This window comes from Panthera leo, chromosome C2 (genome assembly GCF_018350215.1).
Source record: "Panthera leo isolate Ple1 chromosome C2, P.leo_Ple1_pat1.1, whole genome shotgun sequence".
Lineage (NCBI taxonomy): Eukaryota > Metazoa > Chordata > Mammalia > Carnivora > Felidae > Panthera > Panthera leo.
This window is the reverse complement of record NC_056687.1, coordinates 121,558,154-121,574,070: the sequence shown is the minus strand read 5'-3', so window position 1 is coordinate 121,574,070 and position 15,917 is coordinate 121,558,154. Positions and strand designations below refer to the sequence as shown.

Genomic DNA, 15,917 nt, shown 5'->3' with positions numbered 1-15,917 from the left:
TGCTTCAGAGAGGGGTCAACAATACAAATCTAAAACAAAACAAAACACAATCGCAATAAAAGTGTAAAGCCTATTCACCACATACTTTCTATATTTTGGAATTGAATGTCTGCATATTTTCTAAAGCTGTCCAGAAATTCTTGTTTCTAGAAACCTCTGTTCTACTGTGGGCAACAGAAATCTGAGTAACTTTCCCTTAAATAAATTAGGGTAGTCTTTTCTACCCTAATACAGAGAAAATACAGAGAGGGCAGCCCAGACAGGGTCAGCTGCTCCACGGGGCTCAGACCCAGACTCCTTTCATCCGTCTTCTCAGCCATCCAGACCTGTATTTGATGAATCATTGATTATGTACGAGACAGCGACTTCACCTTCAGCACAAGGAGGGTACTCCAAGATGGAACAAACAGAAGAACCAAAGACAACATCGCATGCCACCTGCTCCTTTTAAAGAGCTTTCCAAAAAAAAAAAAAAAAAAAAAAAAAAAAAAGCTTCTGCCCCTGTCATCCTCCAGTGCTATGTCACAAGATTACCCCATATGCAAGAAAGACTGGGGAAGGTGGTTTTTCTAGCCTGGTTTGCTTGCACCCATGCTAACATTGAGTTACATCAGCAAGGTAGAAATAGAGAACAGATAGTAGGAAGGCTGTCGGCAACTTGGCCGGCTTTGCAGGAGCCTAAACCACACGTTTAACCTCTCCAGTATTCAGCCCATGTGAGTCACACTTCAAATAATAACAACTGTGAAATGAGTTCCAGGCTGCCCGATTTACAAAGGCTTACGGTATGAGGAACGCATATAGTACTTGCAAACTGGTGTCTAGCTCACCCAATGAATGCCCAGTTCTCCCTGTGACCCTGGCAGCTGGCCCAGATTGTTATCTCCCAGTATCCACCTTCCCCCTTTTCTGGGAGTAACAGAAGCTCCCATTTTTAGCTGGACACATGTCTGCCTGGAATAAAGACGATATTTTCCATCCTTTTTTTGCAGCTAGATACGATCATGTCCATAAGTCCGGCCAGTAGAACCTAAGCAAAGGTGTCCCATGCAGTTTCTGAGAAATGTCCTTATAGGGAGAGAATGTGCACTCCTGTGTCCACTTCTCTGAAATCTGTCTGAATCGTGGACAAAATGGCTGGGGCTCAGAAACCATTTAGGGCCATGAGGTGGAACTCACACGCTGAGAATAGCAGAGTAATAACGTAAAAGGAGCTTGGGTTCCTCATGGTCTTGAAGCTTCTGTAGCAGCCCTGGGCTGCTTATCCATGAACTTCATGAAAGGGGAATGAACTTCTATACTGTTTCAACCAGTGTTAATGGGTTTCTGTCACTTGCAACTGAACTTCATGCTAATGTTCCATTTTCTTTAGGAATCTTCCCACTGTGCATAAGGAGGAATCCTCATCTCATATGTGATGAGCCATCTGGTTTCTGACCCTTACTCCGTCCGATCGGAAGCAGGCTCCAGGCTCTGAGCTGTCAGCACAGAGCCTGACGCAGGGCTCAAACTCACGGATCGTGAGATCATGACCTGAGCCGAAGTCGGCCGCTTAACCGACTGAGCCACCCAGGCGCCCCCAGCCATTTGGGTTTAAAGTACACACTTAGAACTACAACTAGCCCTGGAGGAGAAAGGACTATTTTCCATTTGCAGTTTACTGTGAATTAGTTTAATCCACTTTCTTTTTTAATTCATTCTTCCATTAAACATTCATTAAGAGCCTATTTTATATCCTAAGAGATAGATAGGTAATTTATTATTTGTTCTGGAGATCAGAAATCCCACATGGGTCTCCCGGAACTCAAATCAGGGATCAGCAGGGCTGGGTTCCTTTGTGGAGATTTGGAGAGAATCCATTTCCACAGCTATTCAGCTTCTACAAATTTTTTTTTAACGTTTATTTTATTTTTGAGAGAGACAGAGTGTGAGCAGGGGAGGGGCAGGGAGAAAGCAAGACAGAATCCGAAGCAGGCTCCAGCTGTCAGCACGGAGCCGGATGTGGGGCTTGAACTCACAAACTGTGAGATCATGACCTGAGCTGAAGTTGGACGCCCAACCAACTGAGCCACCCAGGCGCCCCTCAGCTATTCAGCTTCTAGAGGCTGCGGAAATTCTTTGGTTCGCATCCCCCTTCCCGCATCTTTAAAGCCAACAACAGCCACTGGAGTCCTTCTCATTGCATGTCTCTGACCACAGGGGAGAAGTTTTCTGGGCCATGTGTTCTCAGACTCAGGTTATTAGATTCCTTGACCACCTCCTCCCTGCCCCCTCCCTCCCCCCCCCCCCCCCCCCATCAAAGGTAACAGTCCTATCTCAAGGTCTGTAACTTTAATCAGTCTGCAAAGTCGCTTTTGCTATGTAAGGTAAGAAATTTACTGGTTCCCAAGACTAGAACATGTAGATCTTTGGGGGCCTTTACTCTGTCCTTATATTTACAAGCCCCAAAGCCACTACCCACAGCCAGATTTCTTAAAATCCTTTTTCCTCCCCCATCCACTCCCTAACTGCAACTGCTTTCCCTTTGCCTCTTCAATATCTCCCCCCCTCCCCCCAAAAAAACCTCTGTCACAGCCCAGCCCTGAGCTGCCTCCTTTATCCTGGCGCCCCCTTCCTCCTGGGCCTGGGGAGGGGAAACCGCTCCAACAGGGAAGCGGGCTGAGGACGGGAGAGTCTCCTCGCGGGCGTCCGCGTGCAACCTTGGGGTGGGACGCAGCTACCTTTGGCGACCTCTGCCCCGCCCCAGGCCCTGCCGACGGCCAGGCACACACGGGTCCCCAACTTCTGTCTCCTCCTAGACCTCGTCCCTCGTAGCGCTACTGGCTGTGTCGACCTCGACCCGCGGCGAGGACACTAGGAGCTCTCGAAGCCCGAGCCCGAGCCCAGACCCCACACCCACGAACCCTGGAGGGAGCTTTCCCCCCGCCCCCTCGCGAGCCGCCCCCTCCAGCCCCCGCCCCGCGCCGCGCCCGCCGGCGGCCGTCTCCATGGCGCGGAGCGCACGCGGGAAGCCGGCCGGAGAGGGACGCGGGAACCCGGCGCCCGGGTGAGTGCGGGGCGCGGGCCGGCGGCGGGGTGGCTGCGTGGGCGGCCGGCATTCGGTCCGGGGAGTACGGAACTGGGGCGTGCAGCAGGAGCCCTGGAGGAGGGGGCAGAAAGCAGCCCCTCCTCGCCCCTCCCCCCACCCCCTGCCGCTCCTTATCCCCTGGGACTCCGGGGGGGGGGGGGGCGGGGGGGGACCTGGGCTAGCGCAGACTCACCCTTCTCTCCTTCTATCTCGGGAAGGGTGGGCGCTCCTACCCCTACTGTCTCCCCCGCAACCCTCACCCCACGCCCCCAGCTCCCAGAGTCACGATTAGCACGGGGTGGGGCGCCTACCCTTAGGCCTCCAGTAAATATTCGTTAGGAGTCAGCCAGTCAAGGCGGGCCTTGAGCACCCAGGTACTTGCTAACTTGGGCCCCACAATACTGTCTATGGAAATGACAAAGAAATGCTCGTGATAAAATAGTAAGAGAAAAACTCAAGATTTCAGAAGGCCTTGCTGGAGTATTCATAGCATGTTCTCTGTGAAGCTTGTGCTCCTGTAAATACCCAGCGAAGGCTGGGGAGAAATACCTCATATTGTCAACAGTAAGTGATACTCTCCAGTACCAATCTTAGCTTGGCTGCCTTAACAAAGTACCATAGACCGGTGGCCTACACGACAGAAATCTATTTCTTACACTTCTGGAGGCTGGGAAATCCAAGATCAAGGTCCATTAAGGCAGGTTTCATTTTGAAGCCTTTTCTTGGCTTGTAGGTGGCAGCCGTTTCAAGGGAGAGAAAGTAAACTCTTTGGTGTCTCTTCTCATACGGGCACTAATCCCATCGTGGGAGTCCTGCCTTCATGACCTCCTCTGGCCGGTATCATCTCCCAAAGGCCCCCTCTTCATACACCATCACACTAGGGGTAGGACTTCAACATATGAATTTGGGGAGAGGGAGACAAAAACCCTCAGTCTGTAGCAGTACCTTTTAGGTGGTATGTTACAGTGGTTAAGAATTTGGGCTCTGGATGGGGCGCCTGGGTGGCTCAGTCGGTTGAGCAGCCGACTTCGGCTCAGGTCATGATCTCACGGTCTGTGAGTTCGAGCTCCGCGTCGGGCTCTGTGCTGACAGCTCAGAGCCTGGAGCCTGTTTCGGATTCTGTGTCTCCCTCTCGCTGACCCTCCCCTGTTCATGCTCTGTCTCTCTCTGTCTCAAAAATAAATAAACGTTAAAAATAATAATAATAATAAATTAATAAATAAATAAGTAAATACATAAATAAAAGAATTTGGGCTCTGGAACCAGGCTGCCTGAATTTGAATCCCCGCTGCGCCATTTACTAGTGTTTGCCCTTAAGCAAATCACTTCCCTCGCTTTGCCTCAGGTTTCCTGCCTGAGAATTCAGCATGTGCCAGGCTCTGTTCTGAGTATCCATCATGTATGAATTCCTTATTCCTCATAACAATTCTTTCTTTTCTTTTAAGATTTTTTTTTTTTAATGTTTATTTTTATTTATTTTTGAGAGACAGAGAGAGCGCAAGCAGGGAAGGGCAGAGAAAGAGAGAGGAACAGAGGATTCAAAGCGGGCTCTGTGTTGACAGCGTAGAGCCCTCTGCGGGCTTGAACCCAAGAACCCATGAGATCATGACCTGAGCCAAAGTCGGACACTCAACTGACTGAGCCACCCAGGCGCCCCTGTTCCTCATAAGAGTTCTTTATCGTCAGCAGCATCCCCACGTTACTGAAGAGAAAACTTTACATTTAATTTGCATTAAACCCTTACAAATACCAAAGAGTTTATTTTCCCACCATTTTTACAGATGGAGAAAATGGGGTTTGGGGAAGTGAAGTTGATACCCCCAATCACTCTACTAATAATTGACAGACACAGGATTCAAACTGGCTCCTCCTGCAACAAAGCCTGGGCTGCCCTCTCCAGATGCTTACCAAAAACAGTTTGGGGAGCCAACAGGCCCAGTCCTGTTCCCAGCCAGCGCAAGTCACTTCTTTCCCTTCCCAGGCTTCAAAAGGAGCACCCCTTTTAATGTAACATAATACACACATTTTTGGATAGTCTCTATCTGTAAACTTTCCCAAATGGGAAGTCTCTAATAATTCCCATAAACCTTTGTCTCTATGAATGCAGTTCAGAGTTGCAGCTGTTACCTTAAGTTATTGTAACCGAACCAATGTGAGTTGGATCCTTGGGGAGTCCCAGATACACCAGGTGGAGCTGCTGCACAAAGTAAACTTTATTTGCAGCACATAAGGAGATCACAGGACATAGCTTCCGAAGTGTGACTCCCAGGGATAGGGTGAATAAGTTCCTTTTGTTTAGGGTTAGGATGACTATTTAGTCGGGGAGACCTTGTCGTGGTATGTAGTGGTGGGCATAAGGTCACACATGCACCTGAAGGCAACATGCCTATACATACATTGCATGTTATGTAAATGAGGCTGAGGCTCTTTCTTGGGGGGAAATTTTAGTATTAAAATGAGGGAAAGGTAATTGCTTATCATCCCAGAGGTCACTCTGTGGTCCATGTGCACATCGAGCTGGGGGTTTAGCTCAGTCTGGGTGGGCTGGGGCGGTGGGAGGCGTTGCCAGGGCAGTCGCCATGCCCTGAGGGGTGGTTTCTGGTTTCATTCACCTGAGTTAAGAGGCAAGCTGGAAAGAAGGGCTTAAGGAAAAATATGAGGCAAACGTTGGTGAGTACAGGTTGGTGGGCAGTGAAAGTCAGGTCCTGGAGTCTAGCTGGTGGCATTATCACGTGGAGGGACCTTTCAAGGCTGAATAATTGAAAGGACAAATCAATACTGATTGGTTTCCTGTGCCCAACAAAATAATAATAACCTCAATAGTAATAATAAAGCCTATTGAGCACTTTCACTGCATACCAGGCGTTGTGCTAAGTGCTTTATTTATTTTTTTAAATGTTTATTTTAAAAAAATTGTTAACGTTTATTTACTTTTGAAAGAGAGAGAGATACAGAGCATGAGCGGGGGGAGGGGCAGAGAGAGAGGGAGACACAGAATCGGAAGCAGGCTCCAGGCTCTGAGCTGTCAGCACAGAGCCCGATGCGGGGCTTGAACTCATGAACCATGAGATCATGACCTGAGTCGAAGTCTGACACTCAACCGACTGAGCTACCCAGGCGCCCCAGTGTTTACTTATTTTTGAGAGAGAGGAAGAGAGAGAGGCAGAGAGAGAGGAAAACACAGAATCCAAATCAGGCTCCAGGCTCTGAGGTGTCAGCACAGAGCCAGACATGGGGCTCAAACTCGGGAACAGTGAGATCATGATCTGAGCTGAAGTCAACCGCTTAACCCACTGAGCCACCCAGGCCTCCCTATGCTAAGTGCTTTATAAATTTACCTTACTCAATCCTTGTGACAACCATAATCCATTTTACGGATGGGGAAATAGGGCTTGAAAAAGCTTCATAGAGTACCTAAAGCCAGTGAGTCAAGGGGTAGAGACAAAACTAAGATCCCGGTCTTGTTCCCCTTCAAAGCCCATGTTCTTAACCACTATGGATATGCTGCCTCCAGGAAGTATGTCTATAAAGAGAACTATGCCATTTTAAAATCAGTATGTCTTTTCTAATATTTAATGCCCACCATTATTAATTGCATTCCTTTATAGCTGAGTTCCATGGGTTCTGCCCCCATTTTAAAGAATCTAGAAGAAAGAACATGAATCCATGAATATAGAAATTGGAAATTGAACAATTCTGCTCAACTGTCTCTATGTTGATTTTCCACTCCCATTTTAAGATACATGAGGCACTTTAAAATTTTCAGAGAAGGGTGTGCAGCAATATTTGCCAATTTTTAGTGGGGGAGGTGTGATCTGCTGCTTAAAAAGACTTGTATGTATTGGGTTTCAGGGCAAGTTACAATTTTCAGAATCCATATGGAATCTAACCCTGTAAGACAATGCCAAGAGAGAAAGAAGGAAAACAAAAAACTAAAGGAACACCCCTGCCCATCGTTCCAATTCTTCAAAAGTTCCTGAAGACATATCAGAAGCATTGTGCACAGACTCAGACATCTGTGTGTCCAGCCATCAAACAGGACTTGAAAACCAGCATCAACAACGAACAGATTCTCAGGAAAGTGAGTGTGTGGCCTCCTCTTCTTACTCTTCTCTGAAAGGAACTAAGGTTTACTCCTTAGGAACATGGGTCCTCAGAACTCTCCAGCCCAAACTGGTGGTGTCATCCCTTCTGCTTCCTGCCTGAATGAAGTCCAAAGCCTGCCTCCGGTACCCAGGCTATGTTCAGTACTTCTGCCTTCCTCCTCCTACCTCCAAATCTACCCATCCCAGTCCTGCAGCAGGCCTGCCTTTTCTCATACCACTTTACATCTGGAATAGCCAACCTGCCCCTCCCACTCTACATGGAAAGCCCAGCTCAAAAGCACCATTTTTGTCATCACTGCCCCTCTCCCTAGGTCTTTCTGATTCCTTCCTTTGCGTTGCTTCTCTGGACTCCCCCACACACCTCCCTGCTCATCCCAAATTCAGGAGCTTCTCAGAGCCATCGTTTTATGGTAAAATAATTACTACTTTATTTGTATTCTATACTTCTCATCATTAACCTCCACTACTTAATCATAAGAGTTAATTATAAGGCTTGTTCAAATTTATAGTCCCTTCAGCAATGTTTTCTAAACATTTTGAATTACAATCACTGTCAGAAATACAATTAACTTTGGGATGCCTGGGTAGCGCAGTCAATTAAGTGTCTGACTTTGGCTCAGGTCATGATCTTGTGGTTCGTGAGTTTGAGCCCTGAGTTGGGCTCTGCGTTGACAGCACAGAGCCTGGAGCCTGCTTCAGATTCTGTGCCTCCCTCTCTCTTTCTGCCCCTACCCCCCCTCTCAAAAATAAATAAACATTAAAAAAAAGAAGAAGAAGAAATACAGTTAACATCATGACCCAATATTAAGTACTGAGGTGAATCATAAGACTACAGGGGCTGTTTATGTCGGGTGGGTTGCTTTGGTTGGGTCTCCATTTTGATTTTGAGCATCACTAAAATAAAAGTCTCATGAGATGTTTATTCTTTACTACATAGGATACACTCAGATAATTTCTCTTCTATTTCATTCATTCAAGAAAGAAGAAAAGCTGGTTACAGCCTACTCAATTTATTTCCTAACCCAATAATGGGTAGTAACCTATTGGAAAAATCACTGCCCTGTGAGATTTTTCACGGGGCTTTGCATATGGCAGGAACTCCATAAGTTTTTGTTGAATTACCACCCCAATGCACATGTGATCCAAAGTTAATTACTATTTTAAATGTTCTAATGTTGTCTAATGACAATATTCTTTTCCTACGTATTCAGATGCATGGACATGTCTTTATGATTCCCACCTGTAATTTTTTTCTGATACCCCAGTTTATGCTTGTAAGACCTGATGACTCCCCACCAAGCATCCTGCCAATTTCCTTGGAACCTTTGCTCATGACAATTCGAGATGAGTGCTACCTGCTGGGGAAAGAGATCTGTATCTGGGGCCTTCAGCTGAGTAACCCAGAGATTGCCAGACTGGTGAGTCATGCGTTTTAAAAATATTCCTTCAATTAAACTTGAAATTGAATATAAACATAATATATCTGTATTCCAGCTATAGTTCATTTGGTTATTGACTGACATGCTACAAGCTTTTCTTTAAAAATTTCTTTTAATGTTTATTTATTTTTGAGACAGAGAAAGACAGAGAATGAATGGGGGAGGGTCAGAGAGAGGGAGACACAGAATCTGAAGCAGTCTCCAGGCTCTGAGCTGTCAGCACAGAGCTCGACGCGGGGCTCGAACTCACGGACCGTGAGATCATGACCTGAGCCGATGTCGGACATTTAACTGACTGAGCCACCCAGGTGCCCCTATAAGCTTTTCTTTAAAAAAACATGTATTTTTTAAATGTATATTTATTTTTTTTGAGAGAGAGAGAACACAAGCAGGAGAGGGGCAGAGAGAGAAGGAGAGAATCCCAAGCAGGCTCCACACTTTCAGCACAGAGCCTGATGTGGGGCTTGATATCACAAACCCATGGGATCATGACCTGAGCCTAAATCAAGAGTGGGATGCTTAACCAACTGAACCACCCAGGTGCCCCAAAACAATGTGTATTTTTTTAAATAAATTTTTTAATGTTTATTTTTGAGAGAGAGAGAGAGAGCATGCGAGCAAGTGGGGGAAGGTCAGAGAGAGGGAAACACAGAATCCGAAGCAGGCTCCATGCTCTGAGCTGTCAGTGCAGAGCCCGACACAGGGCTCAAACCCACGAACTGCGAGATCATGACCTGAGCTGACGTTGGACACTTAGTTGACTGAGCCACCCAGATGCCCCAAAACAATGTATTTTTAATGAAGCATTTCAAACTTATGTAAAAGTGCAAAAAATAAAAAAGAAATTATGGTATATTCATATAGTAGGAAACTGTATAGCAATGAAAATACATCAACTACAGCTATGCAAAAACAAAATAGGATGACTCTCATAAGCCTAATGTACAAGTGAAGAAAGACACAAAAGAATACATGCTATATGTTGCATTTTATAAAGTTTAAAAACAGGTAAAACTATAATGTTTGACTATTATAAAATTACTTTTAGGGAGGAGAAAGGAGGTAGAAATTGGGAGAGGACATTAGTGCCCATTTTTCTAGTTTCTTGACTATTGGAAAATGCCTTGTTTTATGTCATTGAATGTGTTAAACTTCTCATCTGTGTCTAATAGTTTCAATAATCTGAATTATTTTGGAGTCTGATACTGCTGACTGGCTTCTACTGGCTCCTACTCATGGGGCATTTCTTCATGTGTTTTTGTGATTTCTTTTGTACTAGAAACTCATATTTCCTGGGGAAAGAGTTGAGGCAATTCCTTGAGCTCTGATTTGAAGATAGAATTCTCCGAGAGGGTTTGCATTTGCTTCTGCCACACACTCAGGGTGATAGCATCTCAGGGCTATACTAAATTACTAATTTTTTTTAAGTTATTTATTTTTTGATGGCGGGGGGAAGGACAGAGAGAGAGAGGGACTCCCAAGCAGGCTCTGATCTGACAGGGCTCGAACTCATGAACCTTGAGATCATGACCTGAGCCGACGTCAGATGCTTTAACCCACTGAGCCACTCAGGTGCCCCAAATTAATACATTCTTGATCTGAGGTCTCTGAACCATCCAGGTGGTATCAGTTCAGTGTGCAAATACCTGTATTAAGACTAGCTTGTGAGTTCATAGTGGGTATATTTTTTTCTGTGTAGTCAGGACAGTTTGAGAGGCAGTTTTCCCTGGGGAAAGAAGAGTTAGGTTTCTTTCTAGTTCATCCTTAGTCTAAGGACGTAGTGCAGTAGCTCACTTTTATGTTTGGGGCCATACCTTTATGCAGCATTTCCTCTCAGACTCCTCACATCCAGTGGCCTTGGGCTTTATCTCTTGTCCCCTGGACTACCTGATCCATGAAAAGCAAAACTTGACTCTGCTGCTTCACTGATGCTCTCAAACGGAAAGCTGGCTTCAGTGCCCTGCAAATCTCCCTAGGTTCCCATTTTCTCTCATGCACCGACCTTTGGGTATTCCTCACTAACCTGCCAATTGACACATTTTAAAAAGATATTTTTAAAACTCTGAGAAGAAAGCATAGAGGAAAAGCTTCATAATGTTGGACTTGGCAGTCTTTTCTTATATATGACACTAAAAGCATAGGCAACAAAACTAAATGATTTGGACAAAAAAATTTTCAACTTCCGTGCATCAAAGGACACAGTGAAGTGAAAAGACAACACGCAAAATAAGGAAAAATAATTGCAAATCATGTATTTGATAAGGGGTTAGTATTCTGGATGTATAAAGAACTCCTACAATTCAACCACAACAAAAAACAAACAACTGATTTAAAAATGGGCAAAAGACTTGAGTACACTTTCTCCAAAGAAGGTATACAAACGAACAATAAGCACACAAAAAATGTTCACCATCACTAATCTTTGGAGAAATGCAAGTCAAAACTACATTGAGATACTACCTCAGGTCAAATAGTATGGAATCTATCAAAAAAAGCAGAATAGAATGGGTTGACAGGATGTGTAGAAATTGGAAAATTTGTACACTATTGGCAGGAATGTGCATTGGTGCAGCCACTATGGGAAATGGGATGGAAGTTCCTTAAAAAAATTAAAAATAGAATTACCATATGATTCAGCAATTCCACTTCTGGAGATATACCCAAAAGAATTGGAAGCAGGACCTCAAAGAGATATCTGTACACTCATCTTCATGGTTGCATTATTCACAATAGTCAAAGGTGGAAGCAACCCAAATGTCCATTGGCAGATGAATGGAGAACAAACTGTGGTGGATACATACAATGGAATATTATGCAGCCCTACAAAGGAAGGAAATTCTGACCCATGCTACAACGTGCATGAACCTCGAAGAACTTATGCTAAGTAAGAGAAGTCAGTCACAAAAGGACAAATATTATATCCTTCCCCTGTATGAAGTACCCAGAGTAGTCAAACTCGTAGAGACACAAAATATAATGGCAGTTGCCGGAGGTTTGGAGGAGGGGAGAATGGGAGTTATTTTTTAATGGGTATAGAGTTTCAGTTTTACGAGATGAAAAAACTTCTGGAGGTGAATGGTGTTGAGGGTTGCACAACAATGTGAATATACTCAATGCCATTGAACTGTACACTTAAAAATGGTTAAGATGGGGGCATCTGGGTGGTTCAGTCGGTTAAACAGCTGACTTTGGCTCAGGTCATGAGCAGGACTTTGGCTCGTGAGTTCAAGTTCCATATTGGGTCCTTCCCCAGCTTGTGCTCTCAGTCTCTCTCAAAAATAAATAAACGTTAAAAAAAATGGTTAAGATGGTAAATTTTTTAAATGTTTATTTTTGAGAGAGAGAACGGGAGTGGGGGAGGTGCAGAAAGAGAGGGGGACAGAGGATCCTGAGTAGGCTTCACAATGGCAGAAGTGGAGCTTGAATCTATGAACTTACTAGGTCATGATCTGAGCCAAAGTCAGCTACTTAACCGACTGAGCCACCCATGTGCCCCTAAGATGGTAAATTTTATTGTGTATTTGACCGCAATTAAAAAATAAATTTTAAAAAGTTATCTTAAATACAGAACCAGAATTTTTAGTTGTTTTTATTAAAAGGGTCAGTCCATTTAAGCAGGAATAGAACGCTGTCCATCCATGCATATTACAAGTGATCGTTAAAAAAAAAGTGATCCTTGGGGCGCCTGGGTGGCGCAGTCGGTTAAGCGTCCGACTTCAGCCAGGTCACGATCTCGCGGTCCGTTGAGTTCGAGCCCCGCGTCAGGCTCTGGGCTGATGGCTCGGAGCCTGGAGCCTGTTTCCGATTCTGTGTCTCCCTCTCTCTCTGCCCCTCCCCCGTTCATGCTCTCTCTCTGTCCCAAAAATAAATAAAAAACGTTGAAAAAAAAAAAAAAATTAAAAAAAAAAAAAAAAAAAAAAGTGATCCTTAACAGTTCTTTAAAATGTAACCCTCTTGGTCACCTGGAGGCTGCTGAGGAATTCTGTGGTAGATGGCTGTGGTCTTGCCCACAGCAGTGCTGGTGCCCCAGGGAGTGACACTGTAAACCACTGTCCGAGATCTTTAGGACGTGGTCAAGAGCCTATTTTGCACAGACCAGTGTTACCATAGGCAGTGACATGCCACATTGCCTCCTTGGTCAGAAACACAGCTTGAGAAATCCAATCCAGCACTTAAACTAGGTGTTTTCTCATTAAAGAGGCCTCAAGCACCAGCTCTCTATGGTTAGGGCTGCAAGGGCTTTTATATTCTCAACTGACATATAAATTTGGAATGTTATCTCTGACCAACATGTCATTACCTCAAGAAACCCTAAATCCTCCAAACCCCACCAAAGCCTCTTTTAAGTTTAAATGCTGAACTGAAGAAATCCTTAAGTTGTGGTGATTCTAATTGCTAAAAGGTGGCCTTTGTGATTTATAGCTTTAAGTACCTTCTCCAGTTAGGTAGGGATTTAATTGTCACTGGAATCCTGTTACCACAAGAAATGGCCTTCCCATAGATCTCTCCATTCAGGAGACTGAGAGAACTTGAGATGGTTCCAAATGTTCACGTGTTGCCCCCGGTCCTGTGGCTTCACCATGAAAAGCACCTCATTGCTGAATTTACACAGTCTAGTTCTGCGTAGACCTCTAAATGCTAATATCTGGGGACACCTGGGTGGCTCAGTCAGCTGGGCGTCCGACTTCATCTCAGGTCATGATCTCAAGGTTCATGAGCTCAAGCCCGACGTCGGGCTCTGTGCTGACAGCTCAGAGCCTAGAGCCTGCTTCTGATTCTGTGTTTCCTCTCTCTCTGCCCCTCCCCTGCTCACAGTTCCTCTCTCTCTCTCTCTCTCTCTCTCTCTCTCTCTCTCTCTCAAAAATAAATAAACATTAAAAAAAAAAATCCTAATATCTGTAATAATGGCTATCACTTGTTTAGGAGATAATTTAACTATTATAATTTTGCCTAATTGTAAGAAGATTGGCATAGCGATAGTTATCTACTAAAAAAAATACAACTGTTACAGGATTTTTTTTTACCTCAATACCCAGGATTCCTTGTCGCTTTGAGGAATGAAGAAGGGGACACAGAGTAAAATGAGCAGCAGGCAAAAGTATAAGATCAGAAAGTAAGAATAGTAGGAAAGCTCTTTTTGCAGAGAGGGAGCATTTGAAAATAAATACCCCCAACTATAGGCAAGGGTCTTTGTTTTTTAAGGGTTTGGTCAGTGCCCCCTCCCCTTCCCCCTTGTTCCTTGTCAGGTTCCACCCTTACTCGCTGGATAGCTCTAGGTGCTGGGCTGTCCCTTCCAGATTGGCTTCATTCCATTGTGTGAGGAGTCAGAGCGGTCTTACTGTCCCTCAGATAACATAAATTTTATGGTTTATTTAGTTTCGTTAGGTATTTTGATTGTCCAATTCCTGAGGGGAACCTGAAGGGCAGTAGGTGGTGTTTGTTACATTCTTAAGAGGAACTTTATGCCTGAGCGAGTTTGCTGTGGTCAGATACTCCCAGCATTGTTCCAAAATATGTGTTTTTACCCCACCCAGGGACCTCAGGTCCTAACCTTTCCTTCTCTGCCTATTTTATCCTATTTCCCTATCATACAACCATAGGAAAATAAATTTGTTGGTTAGAGTATCAACATCTGTATTAGTCTGCTGGGGCTGCCATAACAAAGTACCACAGATTGCAGGGGTTAAACAACAGAACTTTCTTTTCTCACAGTTATGAAGGCTTAGAAGTCTGAGCTCAGGGTGTCAGCAGGGTTGGCGTCTTTGAAGGCCTCACTCCTTGGCCTGTAAATGGCCACTTTTTCCCTGTGTTTTCATGTTGCCTCCCTCTCTATACGTGCCTGTGTCCAAATATCCTTTCCTTATAAGAAAGTCAGTCATATTGGGTAAGAGCCCACCCTAATGACCTCATTTTAAATTCATACCTCCTTGAAGACCTTTTTCCAAATGCAGTCACATTCTGAGGTACTAGGGGGTAAGACTTTGGCATATGAATGAGGGGAATGACGCAATTCAGCCCACAGCATCTAAAAAGATATGCTGCAGTATATCTCATCACGGAGCGGCATTTCCCATTTAATTCTTCATAGTCTGCCTTTAAAAAAATTTTTTTAACATATATTCATTTTTGAGAGACAGAGAGAGAGAGAGACAGAGCATGAGTGAGGGGGAGGCAGAGAGAGAGGGAGACATAGAATCCGAAGCAGGCCCCAGGCTCCGAGCTGTCAGCACAGAGCCCTACGTGGGCTCGAACTCACGGACCACAAGATCATGACCTGAGCCAAAGTCGGACACTTAACCAACTGAGCCACCCAGGCGCCCCTAGAGTCTTCCTTTTAATTTTTTTTTTTAATGTTTATTTATTTTTGAGACAGAGAGAGACAGAGCATGAATGGGGGAGGGTCAGAGAGAGAGGGAGACACAGAATCGGAAGCAGGCTCCAGGCTCTGAGCTGTCAGCACAGAGCCCGATGCGGGGCTCGAACTCACAGACCGTGTAGATCATGACCTGAGCCGAAGTCGGATGCTTAACCGACCAAGCCACCCAGGCGCCCCTAGAGTCTTCCTTTTAAAGGGAAATTATTTTATCTTCATGTCACTTTCTCCTTGGACATTGGAAAGTTGTCTTAAAGGCAAAAATGTTGGGGTAATTAACGTAATCAACTTTTAAGAAACATTAAAACACAGAGCGTATTTGTCTTCATTGTGTAAGCCCTTTCTCACCTCACGTTCTTAGGCTTCACTTCTGGAATTGAAGGGGCGCACCACCTGCCCATTTACCACCCTGGAACTCATTGACTGCAGGATGGATCTGTGGTCTCTGCAGAGACTGGGCAGGGCTCTGCCATGCAGCTATTTGCATTCTCTTGTCCTGGATTACTGCAGGTGAGTTTGGAAGGTAGAGTTCCTTCAGGGCTCTGACTGCTGAGGGAGGCAAAGGTAAGGAGCTCAGGGTCCTGGTTCCTTGTGGCTCATCAGGTCATCACAACTCAAAAACCTTCTTAGAACTAATGTTTCTGAGTAAATGTCAGGGTTCTCTAAAGGATTCTTCCTTCCTTCCTCCCTCCCTCCCTCCCTCCTGCCCTTCCTTCTTATTCATTTATTCTTTTAACAAATATTTATTGATGGCTTGTTTTTGCAAGACACTGTGCTCAGTGCTAAAGAAGATACAAATATATATAAAGCAATGCCACTGTCCAAGGAAGTCCTCTGTATAGTGGAAGAGAGGAGATATGCTCTTGATTATGTATAATGGAAGGTAGATCACAAAGGATGTCCGTATAAATTTTTTTAAATTATTTTTTTAT

The 15,917-nt window shown here is 44.8% G+C and overlaps 1 protein-coding gene across 2 annotated transcripts in view; it reads left to right on the top strand.

Moving 5' to 3' along the window:
* The first annotated feature begins 2,976 nt into the window (after positions 1-2,976).
* LOC122198684 overlaps positions 2,977-15,917 on the top strand; it is a 51,894-nt gene continuing 38,953 nt past the window's right edge. For both annotated transcript variants that reach the window (XM_042903401.1, XM_042903400.1), the window contains exons 1-4: positions 2,977-3,046; positions 6,920-7,148; positions 8,439-8,591; positions 15,347-15,495. In XM_042903401.1, the coding sequence (XP_042759335.1) occupies positions 6,969-7,148; positions 8,439-8,591; positions 15,347-15,495 (482 nt within the window). In that variant the 5' untranslated portion in view covers positions 2,977-3,046; positions 6,920-6,968. The remainder of the gene's footprint in view (positions 3,047-6,919; positions 7,149-8,438; positions 8,592-15,346; positions 15,496-15,917) is intronic.